The 27,908-nt window shown below is 31.5% G+C and overlaps 1 protein-coding gene across 1 annotated transcript in view; it reads left to right on the top strand.

The window, feature by feature from the left end:
- Parp1 (Poly-(ADP-ribose) polymerase) overlaps positions 1-27,908 on the top strand; it is a 103,613-nt gene that overhangs the window by 48,047 nt on the left and 27,658 nt on the right. Inside the window, exons 8-12 of the mRNA XM_075356070.1 lie at positions 3,668-3,831; positions 5,470-5,618; positions 11,919-11,985; positions 14,716-14,926; positions 20,106-20,313. Of these exons, the coding sequence (XP_075212185.1) occupies positions 3,668-3,831; positions 5,470-5,618; positions 11,919-11,985; positions 14,716-14,926; positions 20,106-20,313 (799 nt within the window). The remainder of the gene's footprint in view (positions 1-3,667; positions 3,832-5,469; positions 5,619-11,918; positions 11,986-14,715; positions 14,927-20,105; positions 20,314-27,908) is intronic.

The following is a 27,908-nucleotide window of genomic DNA, read 5'->3' as shown; positions in this document are numbered from 1 at the left end:
GCTCCTGCTTCGTCCATCTTTAGTAATTCTACTTCCCAAATAACAAAATTCTTCTACCTCCATAATCTTTTCTCCTCCTATTTTCACATTCAGTGGTCCATCTTTGTTATTTCTACTACATTTCATTACTTTTGTTTTGTTCTTGTTTATTTTCATGCGATAGTTCTTGCGTAGGACTTCATCTATGCCGTTCATTGTTTCTTCTAAATCCTTTTTATTCTCGGCTAGAATTACTATATCATCAGCAAATCGTAGCATCTTTATCTTTTCACCTTGTACTGTTACTCCGAATCTAAATTGTTCTTTAACATCATTAACTGCTAGTTCCGTGTAAAGATTAAAAAGTAACGGAGATAGAGAACATCCTTGTCGGACTCCCTTTCTTATTATGGCTTCTTTCTTATGTTCTTCAATTGCTACTGTTGCTGTTTGGTTCCTGTACATGTTAGCAATTGTTCTTCTATCTCTGTATTTGAACCCTAATTTTTTTAAAATGCTGAACATTTTATTCCAGTCTACGTTATCGAATGCCTTTTCTAGGTCTATAAACGCCAAGTATGTTGGTTTGTTTTTCTTTAATCTTCCTTCTACTATTAATCTGAGGCCTAAAATTGCTTCCCTTGTCCCTATACTTTTCCTGAAACCAAATTGGTCTTCTCCTAACACTTCCTCCACTCTCCTCTCAATTCTTCTGTATAGAATTCTAGTTAAGATTTTTGATGCATGACTAGTTAAACTAATTGTTCTGTATTCTTCACATTTATCTGCCCCTGATTTCTTTGGTATCATTACTATAACACTTTTTTTGAAGTCTGACGGAAATTCCCCTTTTTCATAAATATTACACACCAGTTTGTATAATCTATCAATCGCCTCCTCCCCTGCACTGCGCAGTAATTCTACAGGTATTCCGTCTATTCCAGGAGCCTTTCTGCCATTTAAATCTTTTAATGCTCTCTTAAATTCAGATCTCAGTATTGTTTCTCCCATTTCATCCTCCTCAACTTCCTCTTCTTCCTCTATAAAACCATTTTCTAATTCATTTCCTCCGTATAACTCTTCAATATATTCCACCCATCTATCGACTTTACCTTTCGTATTATATATAGGTGTACCATCTTTGTTTAACACATTATTAGATTTTAATTTATGTACCCCAAAATTTTCCTTAACTTTCCTGTATGCTCCGTCTATTTTACCAATGTTCATTTCTCTTTCCACTTCTGAACACTTTTCTTTAATCCACTCTTCTTTCGCCAGTTTGCACTTCCTGTTTATAGCATTTCTTAATTGCCGATAGTTCCTTTTACTTTCTTCATCACTAGCATTCTTATATTTTCTACGTTCATCCATCAGCTGCAATATATCGTCTGAAACCCAAGGTTTTCTACCAGTTCTCTTTATTCCGCCTAAGTTCGCTTCTGCTGATTTAAGAATTTCCTTTTTAACATTCTCCCATTCTTCTTCTACATTTTCTATCTTATCTTTTTTACTCAGACCTCTAGCGATGTCCTCCTCAAAAATCTTCTTTACCTCCTCTTCCTCAAGCTTCTCTAAATTCCACCGATTCATCTGACACCTTTTCTTCAGGTTTTTAAACCCCAATCTACATTTCATTATCACCAAATTATGGTCGCTATCAATGTCTGCTCCAGGGTAAGTTTTGCAGTCCACGAGTTGATTTCTAAATCTTTGCTTAACCATGATATAATCTATCTGATACCTTGCAGTATCGCCTGGCTTTTTCCAAGTGTATATTCTTCTATTATGATTTTTAAATTGGGTGTTGGCAATTACTAAATTATACTTCGTGCAAAACTCTATAAGTCGGTCCCCTCTTTCATTCCTTTTGCCCAGCCCGTATTCACCCACTATATTTCCTTCCTTGCCTTTTCCAATGCTTGCATTCCAATCTCCAACTATTATTAAATTTTCATCTCCTTTTACGTGTTTAATTGCTTCATCAATCTCTTCGTATACACATTCTACCTCATCATCATCATGGGCGCTTGTAGGCATATAGACGTTAACAATCGTTGTCGGTTTAGGTTTTGAATTTATCCTTATTACAATGACTCTATCGCTATGCGTCTTGAAATACTCCACTCTCCTCCCTATTTTCTTGTTCATCACGAAACCTACTCCTGCCTGCCCATTATTTGACGCTGAGTTAATTACTCTAAAGTCACCCGACCAAAAGTCGCCTTCCTCTTCCCACCGAACCTCACTAATTCCTACTATATCCACGTTTACCCTATCCATTTCCCTTTTTAAATTCTCTAGCCTACCAACCTTTTTTAAGCTTCTAACATTCCACGCTCCGACTCGTAGAATGTTATTTTTTACTTTTCTGGTGACCCCTTCCTTAGTAGTCCCCACCCGGAGATCCGAACGGGGGACTATTTTACCTCCGGAATATTTTACCAAGGAAGGCGCCTCCATTATTGTTATGTGAAAATGCAGAGAGCCACATTTTCTTGGAAAAAAAAGCAGCTGTAGTTTTCCATTGCTTTCAGCTGCGCAGTACTCAAGAGGACTGAGTGATGTTGATACGGCCGTTTAAGTCGTCCTGACTCACGCCCCTAACAACTACTGAAAGAGCTGCTGCCCTCTTTCAGGAATCATTCCTTAGTCTGGCTCTCAACAGATACCTCTCCGATATGGTTGCACCTTCGGTCCAGCTACTCTGTATCCCTGAGCACTCAAGCCCCCTCACCAACGGCAAGGTCTCATGATTCATAGAGGAGGACTTTATAATCATGCATGTGAATTTTTTTTTTTAAGGAAGTTTTATAATTTCAATGTTTTCAGGAGTGTGCATATTGGGTTTATGTTTTGCACCACTTTCTTGTCTATAACAGAATGGTTTTGTGATTTGGTCCATCTGTCTCAATTACCAAAAAGTATTTAATAAGATGGTTTACTATCACTATCTAGTTTGATTGGAGGTGGTCATTGTGTGGGTTGGTGTCTTACCCTCTTTATGACTATCCTGCATCTTTATTTCTTGAATATGTACTGCACATACCTCCCCTAAGCCCTTTTTCTGTATGCTCTATCTCTTCCATGGTCTTCCTCTTGGGTGTTTTCATCCAATTCAACTTGCTCTCTTTAACTTTTCTTATGTTTCCCACCCTTATTATATGCGAAACCATTGTCATATTATTTCTTTCAATTTTTCCCTTCATATTTCCCATTTTCTTGCACAGTTTGTCTAATATCCTATTTTCTACCTTTTTCAATTTTATATTTTAGCAGCTAGTCTAGCATACTCTTTTCTTTTTCTTATTAATTATACTTCTTAAAAATATTTCTGTTACCTGGATTTTTTCTTCTTGTTTGACTGTGGTCAACCATTTACTACTTTCACCTCACATAATATGACTTATACCTTTTTAAATTTTTTTAGGACTTCTCTCCACAGCAAGTTCCCTCACAACCTGAAAAAATCCACCAGCTAATTAGATTTTCCTGTATCTTCAAATTCCTAACCATCTCTGTTGTCTTTCATTTCTTTACATCTTATTGCCTAAATATAGAAGCTTTTAACTAAAGTCAACTTATCCTGTTTAATCTTTCTTTACCCTATAAATTACATTTGCAGTAATTGGTTATCATAATTATTTATTTTGTCTGTATGAATTATATTTTAATTTGTTTTCCTTAGACCAAAAGTGAAACTCAGCAGAAAGTTACCATTTAAAGGAATGGACTTCTTTTTATATAAACACAGTGGAAATAAAGATAAGTTGAAAATTGCAATTGAAAAATTGGGTGGTCATGTTGTAAGTAAATTACACTCAGAGGTTGCTGCTGTTGTATCAACAGAAGGTATTAAAAATAATTATTCTAAATTATTATATTTGTTAAAATTTTCATAGTATTTTTTGTTATTAATTGTAAAAAAGTTTTCAGTTTTTGAAAATTAATGTTTTATTTTATAGGATTCTGACTTTTCAACAGCCTATCTGCCAAGCAGAATTCATATGCTTTATATTTAAATGTTATCCTTAAATACAAACAGTATAATTTTAGGTTTTTAAACATTTTTTGATCATTGCAGGTATAGTGAGAAAAAAAAATTTTAAACAAAAAATATTGTGTATCAAACCATGTCATGGTATACAAGCTTTGACATTATATATTTACAAAAAAAGGAGAAATTATGTTACAATTTTTTTTACTTCTCACCATATATTTTCTACATGATGATGGTATACTTATCTGACAATCTAAATGGAATTTCCTGCTTTCTTTACCAGATTATTGCAGATGTGATATACATTTTTAGATTGAACTGTAGGTTCAGTTGATTGCAACTTGTACAACACAAGTTAGATCTCGTCACAAACGAATCTCAAGAAATGATTAAAAAAAGAAAGCTTGCTCTTGGCCAACCTTTTTTTTCTTGCAGAATGTAGTTGATTCCAGTTGTATATGCTCCATAAAGGATCAGTTTTAGGGGAATGTTGTAAAGTGAGTGGTTAATATTTGTTAACTACATTGAAATGAGGATGCTGGACTAGCTGCAGAAATTTAAAAAGCTAATAAAGTATAATGACTAAGCAAAAGATAAATAAGAAATTAGGGTATTAGACAATAATCTCGTAAGATACTCTACTGCTGTAAAAATAATCTGTGTGATAATTAAAAATTATCTTTTCCATTTGTATACGAGATATATTAGTAAAATGGGTAGTTTATCTCATATTATGTTGTACATGTTTCCTAGATAACTGCGATGTAATACATTCTTAATTGTATACATTAATAGAATTACAAATAAATTGACTTCTAAAGTAGTATCTATGGACATGTTTCAAGAAAAATAGCTTGACTGAATTATAAAAAATAAATACAACAATTTATCATGGTCTCATTGAGTAATATTAAATAAGGAATTGCTTTATGGCCAATTTCTTGTTTCTGATGTACTAAGCACTTATAAAATAGAAAGTCTCAGTTGAACATTAATAAATAAGAAACAAATATTCATCTAGGTAGGCTTTGGTATTACTAGATTTATTAACATTTCTTCCAATTGCGTAGTTGTCTAATACTGTTCTGTATATAAAGTCTGTAGCTTTAGAAAATAATGATCATAATACAAGTGTTAGGGCAGTATTTACATTTAGTAATTTAGTTTAAAAGACTACATCATTCTTGGGATATAAATTAATAAAAAAAGAATCTTTCAAAAGTTGAGTGGTGGTAGAAATGGAAAATAATTCAAATGTATTCGGTTGTGAATTTTTTTATAAATGTAATTAGTTATAGTCCAATATATTATTAAGATGCTATTATTGTTGGTTGAAATAGAGGTATTAATCACATAATAATTTTGGTTGGAGTGCATATGTTAGATATAAGTTTTTAAGACTCTTCCTGTTCTTCTTCAAATTCCCTAGTATTTCTTTATAAAATGAAAAAAGTCTATTCATATTAATCATCTGTTCTTTATTTTTTCAGCTGAAGTTGAGAAATGTACGGGAAAGATAAAAGAGGCTGAAGAACTTGGTATTCATGTAGTAGATAAAGAATTTATTGAAAAATGTAAAGATCTAGATGATGCTGTAGATAAAATAGTTGAATTGGCTATTTCCTCGTGGGGTTCTGATGTAAGTATATAACTTTTCTCTTTTTAATACTACACCTTAATTTCTGCTATAGTAAAAAAAATGTATAATTTTGAAAAAAAAATTTTCTTTGTGAAGTGTTTTAGGAATCTTGGATATCAAAACTGTGTAAGGTTTTGTATAGTAATTTCAAACAGAACTAGTAAAGATATTGTCAAAAACCTTTTTTTATTTCTCTTTTTACACTTTGTGCTACTTTTCTACATAGTTACCTTGTTTATTTAAACATTTATCATAGTGTTTTACTAAATTGTTTTTCCCCACTTCATAGAATCAGCTGCTTATGAAGACAACCAGTCTTGAACTGTTGTTTTCAATTCTTTGTCAGTGTCAAACCACTGACCACCGAAAAACTCCTTCAGGTAGCAGAACTAGTGGTAATTGCTTGGCGTTAGTTCCAGCTGTACAGTGGGTGGTTAGTTGCTTTCATTCAAAAGATTTGATTAACTCTTAAGAGTTTGAGCAGCAGAATGAGTTTGTGCATTGTCATACAGCAACAAAACTCCAGATGACAGGTCACATTGCTTATTCTGTACAGCACGTCGATGCTTTGTCAAGGTTTCACAACATGCAGCTGAGTTTATTGTTGTCCCTTTGGGTGTAAAATCAACTAACAGGACACCATGTCTATCCCAAAACACAGTTGCCATTATGTTGCATTTGAAATGGTCTATTTGGTTTCACTTTGACTGGAGATGTATGTCGTCATTCCATTGACCGCCACTTTGATGCTGGAGGGATGTGAGAAAGTCATGTCTGTTTCGTCCCCTGTGACTGGTTCAAAAGTTCATTCCTTTCTCAGTATTGGATCAAAAATGTTGTACTAGTCATTCTCCTTTTTCTGTATTCTTAAGAAAGCAGCCTGGGAACCCATCACAAGCACAATTTTTTGAACTGCAAGATTTCGCAAACGATCTTGTATAGAACTGACTTGAAACTTGTGGAATATTAGTGATAAAGTGGAAATTGCAAATCGCCATCCTTCATGAATTTTCATGTCAACTTCGTGTAGCAAATCATTAGTCATTACAGGTTAGCTCAATTGTTGTTCTTCATGGACATTGCCCCACCCGTCCTTGAACAGTCTTATCCATTTATGCAATTTTCTGTCACTCATTGAATTAAGCTCACCTATCTGGCGATGTATATCCACTGCTGATACATCCTTTGCGTTCAAAAATCAAATCACAGACCTTATTTCTCAATTGGCGGGCCGCTCAATTATTTGTAACCACACACAGTGACGTTATGTCTGCAAATGGCATCTACATTTCAACAGCCATGCAAAGTTTATATAGCTGTAGCCAATCAGACCTTACTTAAATTGTAGCTCTTGTATAATAATATTACATGTTATATTTTTATAAATGGTGAACTATTGTGTTCTTTAAAGTAGTAATGCAGTGATGATTTTATGCATTAGATACAACAATGCCTAAGATTAATTATATTCCCTACATTTAGAACAGTTATTTTAAAACCTTATTGTTCATGAATTTTGATATAGTAATATATTGTTTACAAATAGATTAGTACCTGGAGTTTGGTTTTTGCAGTGTGTTGATCTTTCATCTACTGTTACAATAAACTTATAAAAAAGACAGGGTTATCATTATCGATGCTGTATATACTATAGTACACTCATTATGGTGATGGCTCTAGCTCCTACTGTTAAGCAGTGGTGTTTACAGTAAATAGCACAATATTGTCCCTTCTCCTCACAGGTCAATGACCAATAACTTAATGTAAATAAAAAAATCCATTGCATTTTTTATAAAGAAAATAAACAAATTTGTATACAAGATATTTCTAAAATAATTGTTTAACTTTGTTGGGTTCATTAAAATAATGAAAACTCTTAAATTGATTCTTATATGCTTGTTTTGGGTTCCCTAAGGCGAATGTTAAATAGATGTATTTCCCTCTTGAGATTTACTGCACATTCTACTTGGTAGCTCTTGATTATATGCTCTGAACCTGATTTATATAGATAATTGAATAACATGAATAGATAAGAAATAGTATAGAGTGAATAATATTTAATATTTTAACTAATCTACTTAAAGCTATAAAAATATCTTCGCTATTATTCCTGAACATGTATTTGCCCACTCTCCAGATATGTTTGGCATGTGGAAGTATCTAACTGATAATAACCTTTAACAAAGCAGTATAAAATTGTAATATAACTTACTAGTAATGTCACTGCAAATTTCAAATAATATATTAAATTTAAATAAATAAAGCAAAAATATTTATTACCATTATATTGTTATTAACATGAATTAATTTTCTGAAAGAGTTACATAAATTTTTCTTTCTTTTTTTAGTGTTCAGAACATACACTTCAATCATGTTTATTGCAAGACTGATTAGAGTTCTTTGAAAATGCTTTAAGGTGAAATATGACACCACTTTTTTCTTTTAGTAGATGATTCATTTGACTTAACCATCTTTATTGGCTTGATCCAGCAACATCATTTATGGCAACAATGTGCTACTTGGTTAACCCTTTAGTTCCTTGTGTAAGAATGTGAGGTCTTATCATTTGAGTGGCAGCTTCCTGCAAAAAGATTTTTTTTTTGTATGTCTTTCATTCATGCCAATTGGATGCCTCTTTTCTAAAATATGGTATTCCAGATAAGAGGGTAACTTGTTTTACTATCACAAAACTACCATATTTTCATACTGTACTTTTCAAGTTTACTGGGTAGTTATTGTTTGAAAGTTACTCATCCACAAAAAGAGTAAGTTATTCGCCAATCATAAGATTTTCTCTACGTGAGTAAAACTTTTGAAGCTTGTGATTTGTGTCTTCCCATAGCTCTTTTGGTGTCAGTTTGTCTGACCTAGTTTTTTTAGATATTGTATATCCACAAATCTATCTTTTCCCATGGAATATTGGACTACTAAACACTGAATCCCAGTATTTTATAAGATCAACATTTGCTTATTTGTTGATACCTGTAGATAGCAATAAACCCAAGAATGTTTGTAATTCAATTGTATGTATTGGCTTCTACTTTTTTAAATATTTTCTTCATTTCATAATAGTATATTTTACAAGTTCTAAAAGGTATTAGTTAAAATGAAACTATCGATAGGATCTTGAAGAGATTGTCTTGGAGGAAGAACCACCTTATGCACACTGCCTCTGACTATATTATGTTTTGGAGTTCTACTGGACTATTATTTTAATGTGAAATCATTCCAGCTAATCCAACTTCTATATGTTCTCATTTCAACACTTGCATATTTATTAAAAAAAAAAAGAAAGTACTGTGTACTTCTACTTCTACTTGACTGTTCTGGTTCTGCTTTGTACTTGGTTCTATCTATACCACATATTCAATTAGATTATTTTTTCCAGTTTTGTCTTCCTCATTAATACTGGTCTAACTACCCATCATCGACCTCAGATGCTGTTTCCATAAAGTCGTAGATTCAATAAATTCAAATCTGCAGACTGTTTTATTTTTGATTGTGTCTGGCAGACTCATTTTGGTTGTTTTGTTACTTTTTTGGTAAATTATTGGAATAAAAATACAGATTTTTTTTTTAATATGTTTCTAACAGTGTTCAGATGATAACATATTAAGATCAGATTAGCCAGAAAGTTTCAGATTAAAATAAATTCATTCTGTTTGGTATGCAGAGAGTTAAAAATATGCTTGACTAGTGGGTTGTTAAGGTTAAATTATTTATTTTCACTCGGTTTAAGACATCAGGCTGACCAGGGTTGATTTGTTCAAAACTTTGCATTAAAATTTCATTTAAGTGTTCAGAAGGTCTAAAGGTCTTAATTTAAATTCAAGTATGTTAATTGGAAAAAAGTAGCCCTTTAATATTTTTTTATTTTTTCACATTATCTTTTTCCTGGCAGTAATTTAAAAAAATAAAATTTGTGTTGACAAGTTTTTTTTATTAATGTCTATGTTAGTAAATATCTAGCTGATGTCATAATTTCTGTAATCATAAAAAGATGATTCTCAGTAAAGTAATAAAAAGTTTGAGCTAAATAAATTTTTCTAAATGTAACTGTCTAAGCTATATGTCATCCAATATTCATCTAATACAGAATTAACGTCGAAAGCTCTATTTTAATGGTATAATTAATTATTCAACACAAAACAGAAATAACGTATTAAAAAAAAAAGTTTAATGAATCATGCAAATTATACAATAACTGCACACAACTACAGCTTCTCTTGTCAAAATTGGAAAGTGTTGTTAGTAGCAAATAATTGAATATATATTGATAGACTGAAGAATTTTCTAACAGGTGTATTCAAAGAACTGCCAGTTCAACTAGAAACAAAGGGAGTAAGCAAACTGTTTCAATCTGTGAAAAAGACTAATGTGACTGTGACTGTATGTGAAACCTATTCTGAAGTATTAAATTTAATTAACTAGAACAATGTAGTTGGAAAATATCTTTTATTTTTCTTCTATATCAGATTTACTTTGTTAAAAAAATTAATATGCAGAATCTTCTATATGAAATAGAAATGAAAAAAAAGAAAAGCTTTTACAGTCTGCATTGATGATTGCTTGGAGGATTACTTTAGTGTGGGTTATTGTTGTGTTCATAGAGATTGCTTATAATATGACAGGTGATAAAACATTTAGCAAATTCAAAATATTAAATGAAGTCTGTTGAGGAAATTGCATTAAAAGTTGAAATATCATTGGGATGATGCCAATATCATAGTGTCCTTTTTACTCATCTGAAAATGTGTTTTATTTACAATTTTTTTTTTTTGTAATTTATTTAACAATAAATTACAAAAAAATGTTATGTGCACACAGATTAATTCTGGCTCTTATCGTACCTAGCACAACAGAAGCTAGAGAATCTGCTTTACTTTTTGGATTAGGTTCCAGCTCCAAATTATTTTGCTAATTACCTCATTTTAAATCAACTGTGACAGAAAATAGTATGAGAATATCAATACCCACATGATCAAGCCACTACAGGGGATTTTTATAATTGGTTTCCAGGAAGTTTCCTGATGTGATTTCACTCTAAGAAAGCTTATCCAAGTGTAAAGCTATTAAAAAGGTAATAAAACGAACTGTAATATACCCATTTTTTTTAAAGAAACATATTCCAGGAAATTAAAAGCTTTCTCTTGAGCATAAAGTTAAAAAATCATTTTTAAATTTAAATATATCAGATCACTTGTTCCATAAACCATCATAGTTATTGTCAGTTTGAACATCAGTTAAATAGAATAAAATGACAGCCTCGTGTCCAGACCAGCATTAGCAAGCAAGTAAAATTCCTTTCTAATTTAACTCTTTTCTTATAATTAATTAATTCTCTTAACAAAGTGAAAAGTGATATGTACACTGCCAACACATGTATATGATGTTTACTTATTTAATCTGATAAGTCAACATCTTATACCTGATTTTGCTTACAAAATTGTTTTTATCTTTCAGGGATATACATATATATTATTAATTAGTTACCTTTATTTGTTGGGAGAATGATCCTCATTTCTGTCTACTGCATTAACATTTTTTAATAATAGAATCTTGGCATTGTAATCACAAATAAATTTTACTTATACCTAGTTTCAAGTTCATTTTCGTATATTTCCAATGCTCAGAGCCTAATACAGTGCTGCAATCACCAAACCAGCTAATCATCAAATGTGTGCAATTGAAAATCTCATAGTATACCATTTGTAACTGTCAGTATTTAAACATAATTTTTAGGGTAATTTAAATTAAAACGTTTTTCTCTAAACCCCCAAGATTTAAAATAATATTAGATATTGTCCTTAAATTTTTAACAGAGAAAATAAAAAGTTGACTATCACCAATGCTTGCAAGAGATTTTAAATACCTTATACCATTAGTTTTCAATCTAGATGGTTAATCAAGCTATGAACCTTCTGATTGTAAGCAAGGACTGATGACTGTATGAGAGACTCTAATTTCAAGAGTTAAATAATGAAAAACTTAAAAGATTCTCATAAAGAAAGGAACTAATCACTAAATATCATTTAATTTGCAAAAAAATTATTAAAAGTATGAAACAGAAAGTTGTATGTCAAATTATACTTTTAAAAAATATATTTTTTTGAGCTTTAATATTTTTAAATTGGAAACTTCTTAATTTTCATTTTAAGTAACCAGTTGAATAGTTAGCAATTCAAAAAACAATTTCATTTTTTACAATTGTTACATAACCAGTCATATGATCAAGTCAAAATTTAATTTTATTGGTATATTTTGATAATTTATTATTTTTTACTTTTACTTTTTTTTTAGCCCAAGATCCGTGTTGAAAGATCAAGAAAAACTAAATCAGAATTAAAATCAATGAAATCTGGAAAGAGTAAGTGATTAATTAATTTTACATTTTGTATCCATATTTTTTTATTGGATAGATTTTCAATTGGAATCTATTGTGAAAATCTGATAAATTTATTGACCGTTGCTATATACTATAAATATTGTTTGTAATGAATCTGGAAAATAATTTATAATTTGATGACATCATATGATATATCTTTTCAATTGTTAATTTATCAGGGCGTTATCCTCTGAATTCTTTATTTTCTCTTCATTTATGCTTCTTTTCTTATATTTTGTGGTAATGAGTAGAGCACTTAAAATATGAGGCCTGGCTGATAAATTTTGCACATGTATGCATGTGAACAAAAAGCATGGGAACAAAAAGAGATATTGTAATGAAATAAAAAATGAATAAAAGTACAATTGTACCTTTGCTACAATATTCAGTATTTATTTTTCAATATACACTTTTCCCAACATGTGACAAGTTTTTGCATTCTGTCACTGAAAAATTCTGGTGGTCTTTCTCAGATCCAAGTGGCCACAGCTTCCATCATCTTATCGTCGCTGGTGTAATGATTACCTTTGAGATCCCTCTTGAAATGAGTGAAGAAGTGGAAGTTGCATGGAGTCAAATCGGCGAGTATGGTGGATGCAGAATAGGCTTAGACTTCAGCTTGCGGAGAGCCTCTGTAGTGGAGTGTGATTTGTGAGGCTGCGCATTGTCATGTTGCAAGATTATGGGCATGGTGGTCTTTGAACGCGACATACTCATCTTCTGAGGTGTCTTAACGTCTCACTGTACCATTCTAAGTTCACAGTCATCCCATGTTCCAAATACTCAGTTACATAAATGTGTTTGGCATCCCAAAACACCATCAAAAGGAATTTCTTCACCAAGGCTTGAGTTTTAAATTTTTGTGGTTTTGGCTATTCGTAATGTCTATATTCCACGCTTTGCATTTTTCTTCTGGGTCGTAATGATGTACCCAGCTCTCATTCCCGGTCACAATATTGAAAAGAAAGTTATTTCCTTTGGCACAATAGCACTGTAAAAGTTCCTCGCAACATTCGGCACGATGCTGCCTGTGCTTGTCCATCAATTTGTGCAGTACCCATGCACAAATTTTACGGTAACCCAATTGCTCGATAATATGACCTACTCGTTTTTTTAGATATGCCTAACTGAATAGCAATGCATTGGCGGATGATTCGCCAGTCACTTTGAAGTAAATCATGCACCTCCTTTCGATTTTTCTCACCAGTCACAGAAACTGGTCGTCTGCTGCGAGGTGTGCCCTCAATTGTTGCTTTACCAGCATCACATTCACAAAATTTCAATGCCCACTTATTTACAGTGCTCCTGTCAACAGTTTCACTACTGTAAACCGCTTTTAAACAAGGAAAAATATGTGTTGGATTCACATTTTCTGCTTTTAAAAATTTGATCAGTTGTTTTAACCATGTTAACATATTGACCATACTCGACTCCATTTTAACTGCTATTGAAAACAAACCGGTAAACGGCTTTCAACCGATTATTGCAGGTTTATAGAGGGGAATTTTAGCTATCATATGCTGCTGTGCCTAACTTGATAGTACCTTTTTCTCTGTTCACACTCTATTTTATACACTAGTGTGTAAAATATATCAGACGAGCCTTGTAGGTAGATCGATACTATAAAATCTTCAGGTTTCTGATGGTGTCTAGCTGTTCATGTTACTTTAGACCAGCCTGTATAACTTTGGCTTAGACCAGCTTATGTTACTTTGCTGAAGATGAAGTAATCACACGCTGCATATTTCATCTGTATACCCCAGACTGCAATTTACTGTCTATTAAAGCATATCTTGTTCATCTTTATTGCTATAGTTGTGATTATCTTGATAAAATTTGTTAATTTTAATTTGATGTGAAAGCTTTTGGGTATTGACTTCCAAGAGAGACTTTCTATTATCATGCTTGGGTGCCTAATGTCACATGTGGGAAAGTTCTGAAAACATTTTCTTTTACCTTTACATCTTATTGTACTTAGCTGCGTATATACCATTTGGTTTTCATTGACAGTAATATTATGTTTTAGTATTCTTTGATGTAATTACAATGTAGAAAGTAATTTCTAGGGCTTCAATATATATTTAGCTTGTAAGAAGCCTTACTGTGACATTACAACATTTTTTATTAAATTTTTTGATAGAATTAATTTAATGTGGTGGTCTATCAGAAGTATTCTTACCTTCTAATTTTGGTAGTTCCATTAGTAAAATCTTTCAATGACTCCTTTACACCTTTGCCTGCAACAATATAGTCCTTATTGCCAATAACTTAAAAAACTACAGTGGCTTTGATTTTTTATTATAGAATTTATATTTATATATTTCTTGACCTCTCTTCAATCAGTTACTTGTGCAGCTTACCAAAAACCATGATCCTGATCAGCCTATAGCTAATCTCATTTATGTTTCTCCCACCTTTCTGTCATCATTCTACAAGTGTTCTTCATAAGTGTTAATTTAAAAGTCTTAAACTTCAAATTGACTCATCAAAGTACGTGTTCACATTAGAAAATTAAACACAAATAAATAAAATATTTAAATAAATGTTACTATATAGTCTGAATCAAAACCTTTTCTGATCTATTGTTGTGAGATAACCATTTTTAATGTAAGGAATTTGGATTTTTATGTATGTGTATTCATAAGGTATTTGATGAATTTTTACAAAATAAAGCAGTTTTATGATTATGTGATAAAATTTGTATGTTTATAGGTAGGTTTGTTAAGAGTGAACAGCCATCAAAAATTAAAGTAAAAGTTCAGTCAGGAACAGCTGTTGACCCTGAAAGTGGATTAGATGATGTCGCTCATGTTTATCGTACTAGAGATGAGGTGTACACTGTTACGTTGGGTGAAACTGATATACAAAGGGGGAGAAATTCGTATTATAAATTACAAATTCTTGAAAGTAACAAAGGGAAAAGGTACTAAATGGCTACCTCTATTAGATATAATAATGTAAAATCACTTATAGTAATGTAGTTTTTATCAGTTGTAATTGTTTGAAGGTATATAAAATTGATTATCATTAAGAATATTTTAATATGAGAATGGAGTTAAGTGTTGTTGAATATTGTTGTGTCTAATTTGGTTGGTTAGTGAATAATCTAACCTTTTTTTCTGGATAAAGTGGTTTGAATGGGAATAATAAAATCCAGTTTAAAAGGGATGTGGTTGTTGGATCTGTGATTAAAAATTTTAATTTCAGAAATAATGATAAGTTAAAAAAAAAAGAAAAAGCTAAAATTGAGAGAAGAATACAGATTATATTTGGTTGCTATATATTCATTGTTAGAGATTATTTACAGAAACAGGTATTTAAGGAGTTAAAAATATTCTGTTATTGGGACTATACAAAGGTCAATTTTGAAAGATAAAAATGGTGTGATTTTCTAGTTACTTATTGTTTTTTACCTTGTTTCATTCAGAAATCATGGAAATTAGTTGCATAGACAAGGATAGAGTTTGTGACATGTTTTATATGCATTTTAACTTACAGCAATAATTTAATCTAATATACAGGGTGTCCCATATAAAATGCAACCCAACCTTATATTGGTAGATATTGAAATAATAAAAAGGCGTGTGTAAATGTAAATGTAATTTTTATTATTACCATCCATTACCTTACATTTAGAGTAAATGTTGGAAGTGGCCGCCATCTTCTTGAATACAAGCTTCAATTCTTTTAACAGCGTTTCTTGCAACTTTTTTCAAAGTTTGTGGCTGGATATTTAATACAGCTTGTTCAATATTGACTTTCAAGTGTTTGTGGTTTGTTGCTGTAGGCTTTTTCTCTGAGGTAACCCCATAGAAAAAAATCCGCCGCAGTCAAATCTGGAGATCTTGATGACCACAAACCTCGACCGATAACACGATTACCAAAGAATTCCTCAACGAAATCAGAAGTTGAACCTGCGTAGTGCGATGTCGCACTGTCATGTTGTAGCCAGCAGTGTCTCTCTTCCTCTTCCAAGAGTGCAATGAACTGAAATAAAATATCCTGATATCGTTCTGCATTAATGGTGTACTCGAAAAAAATAGGACCGATTATTTTCTTCCATGATATCGTGCACCACACTTCCAACTTCTGCGGGTGTAATTATTTTTCGTGATAAACGTGGGGATTTTCAGCACTCCAAATTCTACTGTTTTGGCTGTTTATGTAGCCATTCAAATGAAACCATGCTTCATCTGTAAAAAATAACGAATCCATAACATTAATTCCCTCATGCAGAAATCGACGGAACCATTGACAATATTGTAGCCGTTTTTCTTTGTCGGGCTCAAGAAGTTGATGAACCGTTTGAATGCGATAAGGTCGTAATTGTAATTGTTTGGTCACCCGATGAACAGTTGATTTAGACAAATTAATTTCAGCAGACAAACGTCTGATCGATTTATTTGGTGAGGTGAGTAATCAGTCTGATTTCAGTGACTGTATCTCTATTCAAAACTGACACAGATCTTTTGTGTTCCTTGTTATTAACAGAACCAGTCTCTCTAAATTTTGCAACTAACCTTAATACTGATGTTGGTTTATCTGGGTACTTATGGCGAAACAAATCTTGCACTGCAACCACTGATTTCGTACTGAAGTACGACTCAATAATGAAAACACGTTCATCTAGCGAAAACACCATCTTGTCTCTAGCAATACACTGAACGTTATGATTGCATTGTTGTTACTATGATTGCAATGAAATCTTCCTAAGATGACCAGCTTTGATTCCTGACAATTTTGGTCTTTCGTAGAGATGTTTGCCTTAGAAAACATGGCTTAGTTTGGTCGTAATAATTTCTTAAAGGTGTACTATTATGGTCATAATAATTCTCATTAAAGGTTCACAAAAATTAATGTTTTTAATAAATAAAAAAAGTCATTGGAAGTACAGAAGAAATTCATTTCATTAAAATTACAAAATTTAGTCAAACAACTAAATATAACTGTACTGTTATTTGTATTGTTTGTATTGTATATACAATATACATACATATACATGAATAATTCATGGATAACATATACATGAATAGTTTGGTTAATGACATAATGGAAAAAGATTAAACAGATTCTCAGAACACATTAATACATTTTTAAAATAGAAATAAGAAATGTTGAATATGAAATAAAAACTGAAAATGAGGGAGTAATAATTTTTTTTATTTAAAACAATTGAAGTGTGTGTTGAAAATTACTGTTATTACCAAATACAGTATTACAAAATTTTATTTACTACCTCTAAAAGCACTTACTACTTGCAAGTATTCATTCAACGAAGTCTGCCTACTTGACTTTGTCATTTGTTTAATCACTTCCTTTTCTAACACAATTTGAACTTCATAAAGAAAGTTGATAATTTATTATTACCAAGATTATGACCTAGTTTTGATTTGTTGACACAATTTAAAGCATCATCTATAGGAACAGCTGGGATTTCTTCATCTTTTTCCATTGTAATCTCTTCTGCATCTTTTGAAGTAAAAATATTGCATGCTTATCCAGAATTTCTTTCTCCCAATCATTTTCATCTTCATTAAAGTGAACATCAGTGTCAGTGCCGATCTGTTGACCTAGTTCTACAACTTCATTTTCAGTTTAAACAGTTTCTTCATTCATATTTTCTTCCTCATATAACTCGTAATCAGTACCATCTTTCTTTAAACTTTACTGTGTTTTCGTCCTCACTAATGTATGGTTCCTTTACATATTCCACTACATCTATCGAAGAAATTTTTTGAATCGAGTAATCTACATTCTGAACTTGTCGATAACTGCTACAAGAATACTCATTATTCAAGGTGATAATGAAGTTTAAACTGAATTATTCAAAAATCTATTAATTGTGAATAATAATTATTAATAATTATAATTTACTTTTAATGTTAGCAGGTAAAAACAATAAACATTACTTGACAATTTCAGGTGACATGGGGCATTAACCAAAATTAGCAGCATTTTTCTGTCTTATTTTTTCATAGAATTTTCAATCTGATTAGCGAAAATTTAACCCCATTATCCAAGCCTTTTAGGTTTGCGTACCGTTCTACTTTCAATTCAGACATATTTTTGAAACATTTTGGCCGCAGCAAATTGTTTATTGCTAATGAAGGTTCTTTTCTCCTATAGCATTGACACAACATCACTGTTATTCTCTGTTTTACTTTTTTAGTACCTTTGAACATCATTGACAGTTGGTAAAACTCAAGTCCCATTTCATCAGCTTGTAAATATTCTTTAGATTGTAGTCTTTTATTAACAATGGCAACTGTTGCAACCACTTTGCCGCTATGTTTTCACGGACTGATTCACTTCCACTACACAAATTTTATAAAACAAGACAGCCAGCATCTTGAGTAACTTTAAATCATGTTTCTAATTTATTGTTTTTCCCTGACATTTTACTAAGAAATATAAAAAACTGTACAATGATAAAGATTATAAAAGGAAACAACGTTAAACTGAGACATACTATTCACATGTATAACTCATTTGAATGCAGTTGTAATAAATTCAGAACTGAAGTCCTGCCCTGCCATCTGAATCAATTCTGTCTGCTACTGACTAGCTGGTGGCAGACATACTGTTTTTGTTTGCTTTGTAACGTTTATAAATGGTACGTTCTATAAAGTGGGCTGTGATAATCATCTTGGGCATACATGTCTATAAAAATGAATGAAAAAGTATTATATTTTTGTACATGATGTAGATCTACATTTTTTTGTCTTATTTTTTTAAATTAAATTTATTTGTAAATGACTGAAAAATTTTTGTACTAAATTAAAATTTTCTTCTAATCTGCTATTAAATTTGTGACTAACGTTTAGTTTTATACCAAAATGAAGCACCAAGTTAGTGGTCATCTTCAATAAATATTTGATGGTCTAAGTCGAGTTAGAGAGTGGTCACCTTAGATTGCAATAACAACATTGTCAGTACTGCAATTTATTTACATTCCAAGAAATACTGGTCTTTTACAGAAGTGGTTCTCTTATAAAGGTGGTCGCCATGAGAGATTTCACTGTATATTTATGAAAAATAAAATAAAGATTTTTCATGCTGTTAAAGTTATGAAAGGGACATTCAATAATTAACAAAACAAATTGATGTAGAGAAAAAATGATTTATTCAATGACAATGAAACTTACACTTCTTTTGAACATATCTTCCAGCAACATTTAGACACTTGTACTACTGTTATGAGAGTTATCTAATTCTCATAGTGTAGAAGTCTTTACCTTGCTCTTTGAACCATTCATGTACCGCTTTTTTGACTGTTTCATTGTGGTCGAACTTCTTGCCACATAAAAATTCTGAGCAGGCTGAACAAATGAAAATCAGACGAGGCAAAGTTTGGCTGTACGGGGTGTGGCAACACTTCCCATCCCCAACTTCTCAAGTATTTCTCTCATTTTCTGAACAATGTGGGGGCATGCATTGTCATGGAAGAGAATCAGACCTTTTGAGGAAGCGCCCTGACGTTTTCGCCTTATCACAGGTCTCACTTTCTGTTGGAGCATATTAGAATAGTACTCACTGTTCATGGTATGTTGTTCTACTAAATAGTCGCTAAAAATTGGGTCTTGCAAGTCCCAGAAGACCATCAATATCACTTTATCGGTTGAGGCGTGAGTTTTGAATTTTTTTTATGGTGGATGAATCAGTGTTTCCCCCAAGGCCTTGCTGTTTGTATTCAGGCTCGAAATGATGTATCTACATTTCATCATAGGTTGTTATACTCATACGATTCAAACCATTCTTTGAGTTCAGAACAAATGCAAATCCAGGTGTCTTTTGGGCTTGAGTCTTGGAACCCATCTCAAACGTGTTTTGCAATAATTCAGCATGTCATGAATGATTGAATGCATGGTTCCAACACTAATATTACACAAAAATAGCAAATTGGGAAATTTTGACCCTGTCTTCACGAATAAGATCATTATGTGATTTTGCAGCGCAGTAATCGAAACTTCAATAATTTATAATACCTTCTTGTAGTGCATCAAAATAATTTTTAGTTATTTTCCGTATAGAATAATCATGCCAAATTTCAGTTATATGGAGAACATATGTACAATGGACTATTAAACCATTTTTGTTTACAGTTATTGGTTATTTAGAAGTTGGGGGCGCATTGGTACAACAATTGGTGGTACTAAACTGGATGTTTATAAAAGTATAGCTGATGCTTTGCACCAGTTTCGTGTTTTATATGAAGATAAAACAGGCAATATGTGGGAAAATCATAAAAACTTCCATAAGATTTCTGGAAAAATGTACCCACTTAGCGTTGACTATGGCGATGCTGAAACGGTAAGTTTTATATTATTTTCTTCATGATAATAATAATTTACAAGATTCTGATATATTTTCCAACCTGGTCATTACAGGTTAAATTAACAAGGCCCACAACCTGACCACCTGGGATGAAATTTAGTATGAATTAACTGTTGATAGTGTTATGAGAAAATACTGAAATTCAGATCTCTATCATTAACCTTTTCGTTTTTAGAGGCCTTCTCACAAAATGTGTTTCACTCTTTTAGCAAAATTTACTTTTTTTAAATTTCTAATTAGTTTTATAACAAGACTGCAGTGAATATTAAGTGAAAATGAGTTGAAAATCATTACACTTTATGCTTAAAAGTGAAATTAAGTTAATAATTTTAAGTAAAACAATAAATCTCAACATTTTTAAATGATCTAAAAACTCAAGTGTAAAACATAATTATGTATAAGCTATAATTCTCAAGACTTTTTTCCTAATACAAGAAGCTATAATAATATAAATATTAATCATACGACTAATAATTAAAATACACTGTATGTCTTTAAATAATTACAGTTGTGGTGTTTATGATTTGGATATTTTGACTGTCTTAAAATCTTACATTACATAAAAAAAGTTAAATCAATAAAAATTTCAAATTAAAGTTTTATATATTCTTAAATTAACTGTTTCATTTTGGTAGCTGTTACTTTAAATAGATATTTTAATTTGTATTAATTTTTAACTATAGTTTAACAATAAAATACAGCAACAGCACTTATATTTTGATTAATGCTAATGTTCTTATTAATTTTTCAAAGTAATGTTTCTAATAAAAATAATTTTTTTATAATAATGAAATCAAATGTAATCTGATATTTTATTGCTACTTAAAAATTATACCACAAAGTTATTGTTAAGTTAAATTTTAAAAGAGTGTTTACGTACTTATTTGAAATACCTGATTATTTTGTTGTCAGTTTTTCATTTGCCTGAGTAGTTTCCTTTTCAGATAATATATAATATATATGTCCAGTAGCAGTTTTCAGATTAACTTTCATTAGTACTTCCTGTCGAGGTAATATTAGAATATCACTGTGCTGGAAAAACATAAGAAGGAGATGGACTTTGAGGATGAAGAAAACTTACTTTCACTTCTGTCGATTCATTTATACATAATAAATGAATAATAAACCAACCACCATTATAATTGCTCATGATTAAACCTTTTATATCAGAAACTTCAGGAAAACTAACTTTATGTTCATATTCTTCATTTTCAGTAATAATTTTTGTTTTAAGACATCCTTTCCTGACTGGTAAAAAAGCAAGCAACTTTTGAGTACTTGGAATCACCACCACTTTTGTTAAACGATACTTCTTTCTTTTTGTTAAATACTTTTCTTCTTTCTGATATTCATTTGAAACAAATATGGAATTCATATTTTTAATACTTGACCAAGCCAATCATAAAGCTGAGTGACTGCTGATATTTGATCTCGGTTTGAGCATCATAAACTTGCTTTTGATAGTAATCTTATAAAGTACCATCAAGACCACATGCAACTCTTGCCATGTGATCTGGCAAAGAAGTGCCATTCCGCCTTGGCACCAAAGTCATCCTTATGATAAGTTAAATTCACAAAATTTTTGTTATTTTTATATTGTGCTGCTGAGTCATCTGAGAATTAAATAAGTTTATTCACAATATTATACTTTTTTTTTTTTTTAATTTAATTAGTTTTTTCTGAAAAAAAGTGAACTTATATTGTGTCGTGTTTACGGCAGTCAAACATAACTAAATTATCATTTAGTGTCTGCAAATTCTTGGTTTTTAAAATAAATAGCAAAAGGATGAATTGTAGCCTGTTGATTGTTCCAGTGAAACTCTTGGGTTTCATCTTGTAGCACAAATTGAATTGAATAATTTTCATCAAAGTCGCATAATGTGATAAAGATTCCGGGTTCAGTTACAGGTTTTAAATTTTTTAAGATGTTTGACTCCTCATTCATTGCTGAGAAGCAACGAATGAATGGCATACAAGAATTGATAGTTTTTCAATAAACGTCTAATCTTCTACATTCTTCTTTACTTTTTCTAAACTTGAACAATCAGTTGATGTCTGTTGCTGAAAAGTTGCTTTGTCCACAGAATTTTCAACAAATATTGAATCTAAAATGTTTATAAAATTGTCAGAAGGGGACAATTCTTACATTTGCCAAGGTAACAAATTTCTTGAGGTGGATTGCAAATAATTTGTGCCACACAGTATTTATAAGTGAAATGATTGTTGCACTCTTTTTTTAAATAATTTAATTTACATTCATCGAACATAAATTTCTTGTTCTGATAGATAACACACATACACTGTGAGTTCCACTGTCACCTGCTAAAACACAATTTTTAGGATGTAAAGCAACAAAGGTAGAAAACCCAATTTTAATACCTGTATGAGCTTCTTTAAACTGATGATGTATTTCTTTCAGATTAGCCAGTAATAGTCTTTTTTGAACTTGAATGTTTCCACAAGGTAATTTGATTGTGACACATTTTTTTTTTTTTTTGCCTAGCATTACACAGCTTACATCATCTGATTATAAAATGCCTGAATACATCCAAATATGTTTTGATTCAGACACTTTCCAGGTTTAGGGTTTGGTGATGACAGTCCCTTGTTCTTTAACTAGTTGTTTTGCCTGTTGTTTCATGTAATTGGTAGTTCTGGGAATTCATCTTCCACTTTTTCGATGCTCCAACTTCATGAAACAAGAGTAAGAATTGTTATTTTAAGATGTTTTTCTTTCAACTGTACCAAGATTTCACTATCAGGTTTGACTTGATATGAAGTCTTTAGAGTTTTTCTTAGTTTCATTGAATATTTTTTCCCTTGCTGATGATTCAATTTTTGCAGTCTTTTTGGCAGTATATGTTTTATTTTGCAATCTTTTAGATTTTATAGGTGATTCCCCAATATTCACTAGACTCTCATTTAGCCTGTATAACACATAATTTGTTTCATCATAAAAGTCTTCTTCACCATCATCTATCTGCTTCTTCTGAAGTTTTATTACTAATTGAGGCAAGTTTTTTCCAATGCTTATCACAAACCTTCCAGTTACTTTTTAAACTTTAATTTTTTTTGTGTCATCCATTTTAACACTTTTCTTAAATTCTTAGTAACATTATTATAATCTACTTCTTGAAATGGATTACAACGTTTATTATTGTAAAATGTTGGCATACTTCAAAAGATATGTAAGTTTAAAAAAACTAAGTACCTAAACTACACCAACACTTGCAATCAATAAACAAACACTGAATATCTTGACTTCAGGGCAGACATATTTTTATAGTGCTCATGCTTTCTTGCATTATGTTATTCCACAAATAAATCAAATATTTTAGGTCATATTTAATATTGTTTACAATGGACACAGACTATGACTAAACTGATGATATAGTAAGCTTCAATACATTTTGTCTTTTAATTTGTATTAATTACACTCTATCATTGGTAGAATTTAGAGCTAGTGCGGACATGGACTATATTTTTGATGAGATGGTAGATGATGAAATGAAGCAACGCTATGTTCTTGAATCGTTATATTTAATTTCTTGTCGCCCTTGACATTTTGATTGAATTACAATAGTTACATTAAACTTAAGAATGTATGACAGTAGTTATAATTGAACTTGAACATTATCAAGAAACTATGAGTCCCCTTGGACTGAAATAAAAGCACGACCGCACTGCACGGGATTTTGATGTAGAATGATTGTGTAAGCTTAACTCGCCAGTGAGTGCTAGCACCCACTAGATCGCAGCACCGGACAGCTTGACATGGAACAGAACACACCGCCTTCCAATTATAATTACCTTTATTATAATTCTATGATGTATTACATGAAATAAAACTTAATATGCAAATAAAGAGTAATACATAAAATAATTACATAAACATTGAAAGTACAAAAATTAAAGTTACCGCAATAAATCAAATGTTGCTACAGGCAAAGCTTACAAACAAAATAAATTTAAAAAAAACAAATACATGAGGATTACATTGAATAAATATCATTGATTACATTTGGCGTAACTTATGTCCTTGCAAGCAATTAAATTTGGAAGAACAATCAATTTATTAATAGTTCTTTTAACTATTGTATTATTAGTCTTCACATCAACTAATCTAACTAGTATATCATTACCTGGATATACTTCAACAACTATTCCCAATTTCCACATCAGTGGAGGAAGATTACTTTCTTTGATTATAACTACATTGCCAACACAAATGTTATATTTGAAATTTTACACTTATTCCTCTTCTGCAAGGAATGTAAGTAGTCATTTGACTAAGTTTTCCAAAAGTCTTTCAATTCCTTTTGTATAAGCTGCCACCTAGAAGTCTATTTATATTAACGTCTTGAGAAATCAGGATCAGGTAGGAAGTTAATGGAGTGAAAGTTAAAAAATGTCCAGGAGTAAGTGGAGATGGATCAGATGTATGCCACCCACTGTAATGGTTAAGTATTGGGCCAGCATAATCAACACCAGTGAGGAATGAATTAACTGTAATCCTCCATGGGATAATCTTAAATGTTAATGAGAAATGATCAATTGACTGAGATGAATATGAGGACTTAAAATTATAGGATGTTTAGCATTTAAAGACAAGTCTGTAAAACTTAAACGACCTCTGACACGAATGATACCATTTTGATTCAAAAATGGGTTAAGAGAAACTAATTTGCTTTTCGTTGACACAGCAACATTTTTCCTTAAATTGCTTAATTCTTTATTACAGTGCAATTCTTGTGTTTGACGAACAAGAATTTCCAATGTGGAATTGATTTCTTCCGGAGAAAGATATGACAATATACAATATTTTTATTTTTTAAATTGTAAATGAAGCAACGACAGTATGAAAATATGTTTAATGTTCTTATGAACGAAGAAATGGTTTTGAAAGTTTCTGTTGTTTGAAGAAGAGCTGAAAACACATTAGTTTTGCTAGACTTCTCTTCCTTGAGCGAATCTGGCGGAATCATAGAAATGATAGGCGGATTGGATGGCCAGGCATCCTCATCTTGTTTCAGAAATGACAGACCATTCCACCAAAGCTGTAAAGAGAATACATCCGGTATACAACCACATGACAAGACGTCTGCAGGGTTATCCCTTGAAGGGATGTGCTTCCATAAGCATTTCTTAGTTAGCTCTTGAATTTCGCAAACTATTTGCGACAAATATCTTCCATCTATTAGGAAGCGAAGACAACCAGGAAAAGTACTACTTTAAAATCCGACCAAAAATGGATTGAATCAAATCTTTACCTAAAATACATTTAAACTTATTGAATAAACGAGACAACAGAAGAGCGGTGTTCAACTCATGCCTTGGAACAGAGATTTGCTTGACAGGAACAACTCTAGATTTTGAATACAGCAAGTGGATTTCAGTGTGTTCATTACTATCAACAGATCTGATGAAAAGTCAAGCACCATATGCGCTGCTATTTGCATCACAAAATCCATGCAATTGATAACTCTTAGGGAAACTACTGATTTTAACTAATCTAGGATCTAGGAAATTACTTGACGATTTGAGCTGAGAATACAGAGAATTCCATTTTTCAGCCAGTGGAGCTGGAAGAACTTCATCCCATTGAAGGTTAGAGCACCATAACTCTTGGATGAACACTTTAAATGGAACAATTGCAGGAGCAAGTAGACCCGAAGGATCAAACAATGAAGAAATTATTGATAAAACAGAATGTTTAGTGTAAGAAATATTATTATCTTTTGGTTTGATTTGATAAATGAAATCATCATATTGAGGTTCCCAAGATAATCCAAATGTCTTGATGTTTTTTGTCTTTTTCTAATTTGATGAATAAATCAGAATCTTCAAACATACCAGGCACTTTTGAATGACATTTATGCAGAGAAATTCCGTATTTGTTAAGCAATAACGAAATATCATTGTACAATTCTTTTAACTGATCAGTGTTGTCACAACCAGTGAGCAAATCATCAACATAAATATCTTGCTTGATTGATCGACAAGCTTTAGGAAAGGAGGCTTCATTTTGGTTAGAAATTTTGATCAAACATCCTGTAGCTAGAAAACTTGAAGATGCTAAACCATAAGTAACTGTTTGTAGATTGTATGGAATGATTGATGAGTTATTATTGTCATACCATAGGATTCTTTGCAGTGGAAAATCTGAGGATTAATGTGAATTTGTCATTACATTTTTGGAATATCTCCTGATAGCATGTAGCCATGAGTTCAAAAACGAATTATAATTGAAATAAATATTGTTGCACTACTGAACCTGTAGCAAGAATTGAATTGAGTGATCGGCCATTTTGCACTACCATCAAATACTACTCTGGTTTTGGTAATGGTGGAAGATTCACGAAATACTGCGTTCTGGGGCAAATAAAAGATTTCAGATGGAGCCTGACACTGAGATGAATCTACCGGTTTCATGCGATCTAATTCTTGATATTCTTTCATGAAATGGAAGTAATCTTCTTTAAGTTTAGTGTTTTTCTGAGATCTACGATGTAACAAATTGAAACGATGCTTTGCATTCTCATACGAATCCTAAAGCAAAGTTTTCCTAACGAGGAAGAGATACAATAAATCTGCCTTTGTGATCACGAAAGGTATTTTCAACGAAATGTTTTTCCAGAAAGATTCCTCCTTGGTCGGTAAACGATCTTCGATCTCTTCAGATCTCCAAAAATGACTCTAATTGAGAGGAAAGTTGTTCATTGCTAACAAAAAGTGATATTGAATCTGAATTTTTCCATTTACTAGATTTAATAGGGATTTGACCCGAGACTATGAAACCAAGATGGGTTTCTTGAAGTATAGTATGATTAACATTATGAGTTAATTGAACAGGCTTAAGCAACGAAAGATAATATTGAGCTTGTAGAAGAATATCAACTGGCCCAGGAATGTTAAAATTAGGATCGGCAAGAAAAAGGTGACAAGGAATTTCCCAGTCAGTTACGTTCATAAAATCATTAAGTAACAAACCTGTAATAGATGGCAGTATAAGACATTTCAAATAAAAATTAAAATTTTCATAACTAGAATTAGTATTTAAATCAACACTTAGCTTAGATTTAGTAACAATTACTAATACCTGAGATTGGCATCAAAACAGGTTTGGTTTGAAGCCCAAGTTTAGCAGCAAACCTTTCAGTACAAAATGAAATCATCGAAGCAGAATCAAGTAAGAGCCTGACTTGAATGAAATTACCTTGTTTATCCTTGATGTTAACTACAGCTGTTGCAAGTAAAACATATTTGTTAGGTTCTGATTTTAAAGTGCAATATGAATTATTAATCGGGGGAGCTTGATTTGGCTTAGAAGATTTTTTTGCTGCCTCTTGCAGCATTTTATCTAAATGAATTACCATATGATGCTTTCATAAGCATTTTTTACAAATACGATTGCTTGGGCACTCTTTTACAATATGCTGTTTACTTAAACAATTAAGACATAATTTTTTTATGAAATACAAAATTTTTCCTTTCATTAACATTATAACTCAAACATTTATCACATTGATACAATTTATGGTTGCTAGTTTTACATAATACGCACATAGAAT

Source organism: Lycorma delicatula, chromosome 2 (genome assembly GCF_047948215.1).
Source record: "Lycorma delicatula isolate Av1 chromosome 2, ASM4794821v1, whole genome shotgun sequence".
Taxonomy (NCBI): Eukaryota; Metazoa; Arthropoda; class Insecta; order Hemiptera; family Fulgoridae; genus Lycorma; species Lycorma delicatula.
This window is presented reverse-complemented; position numbering and strand designations above follow the sequence as displayed.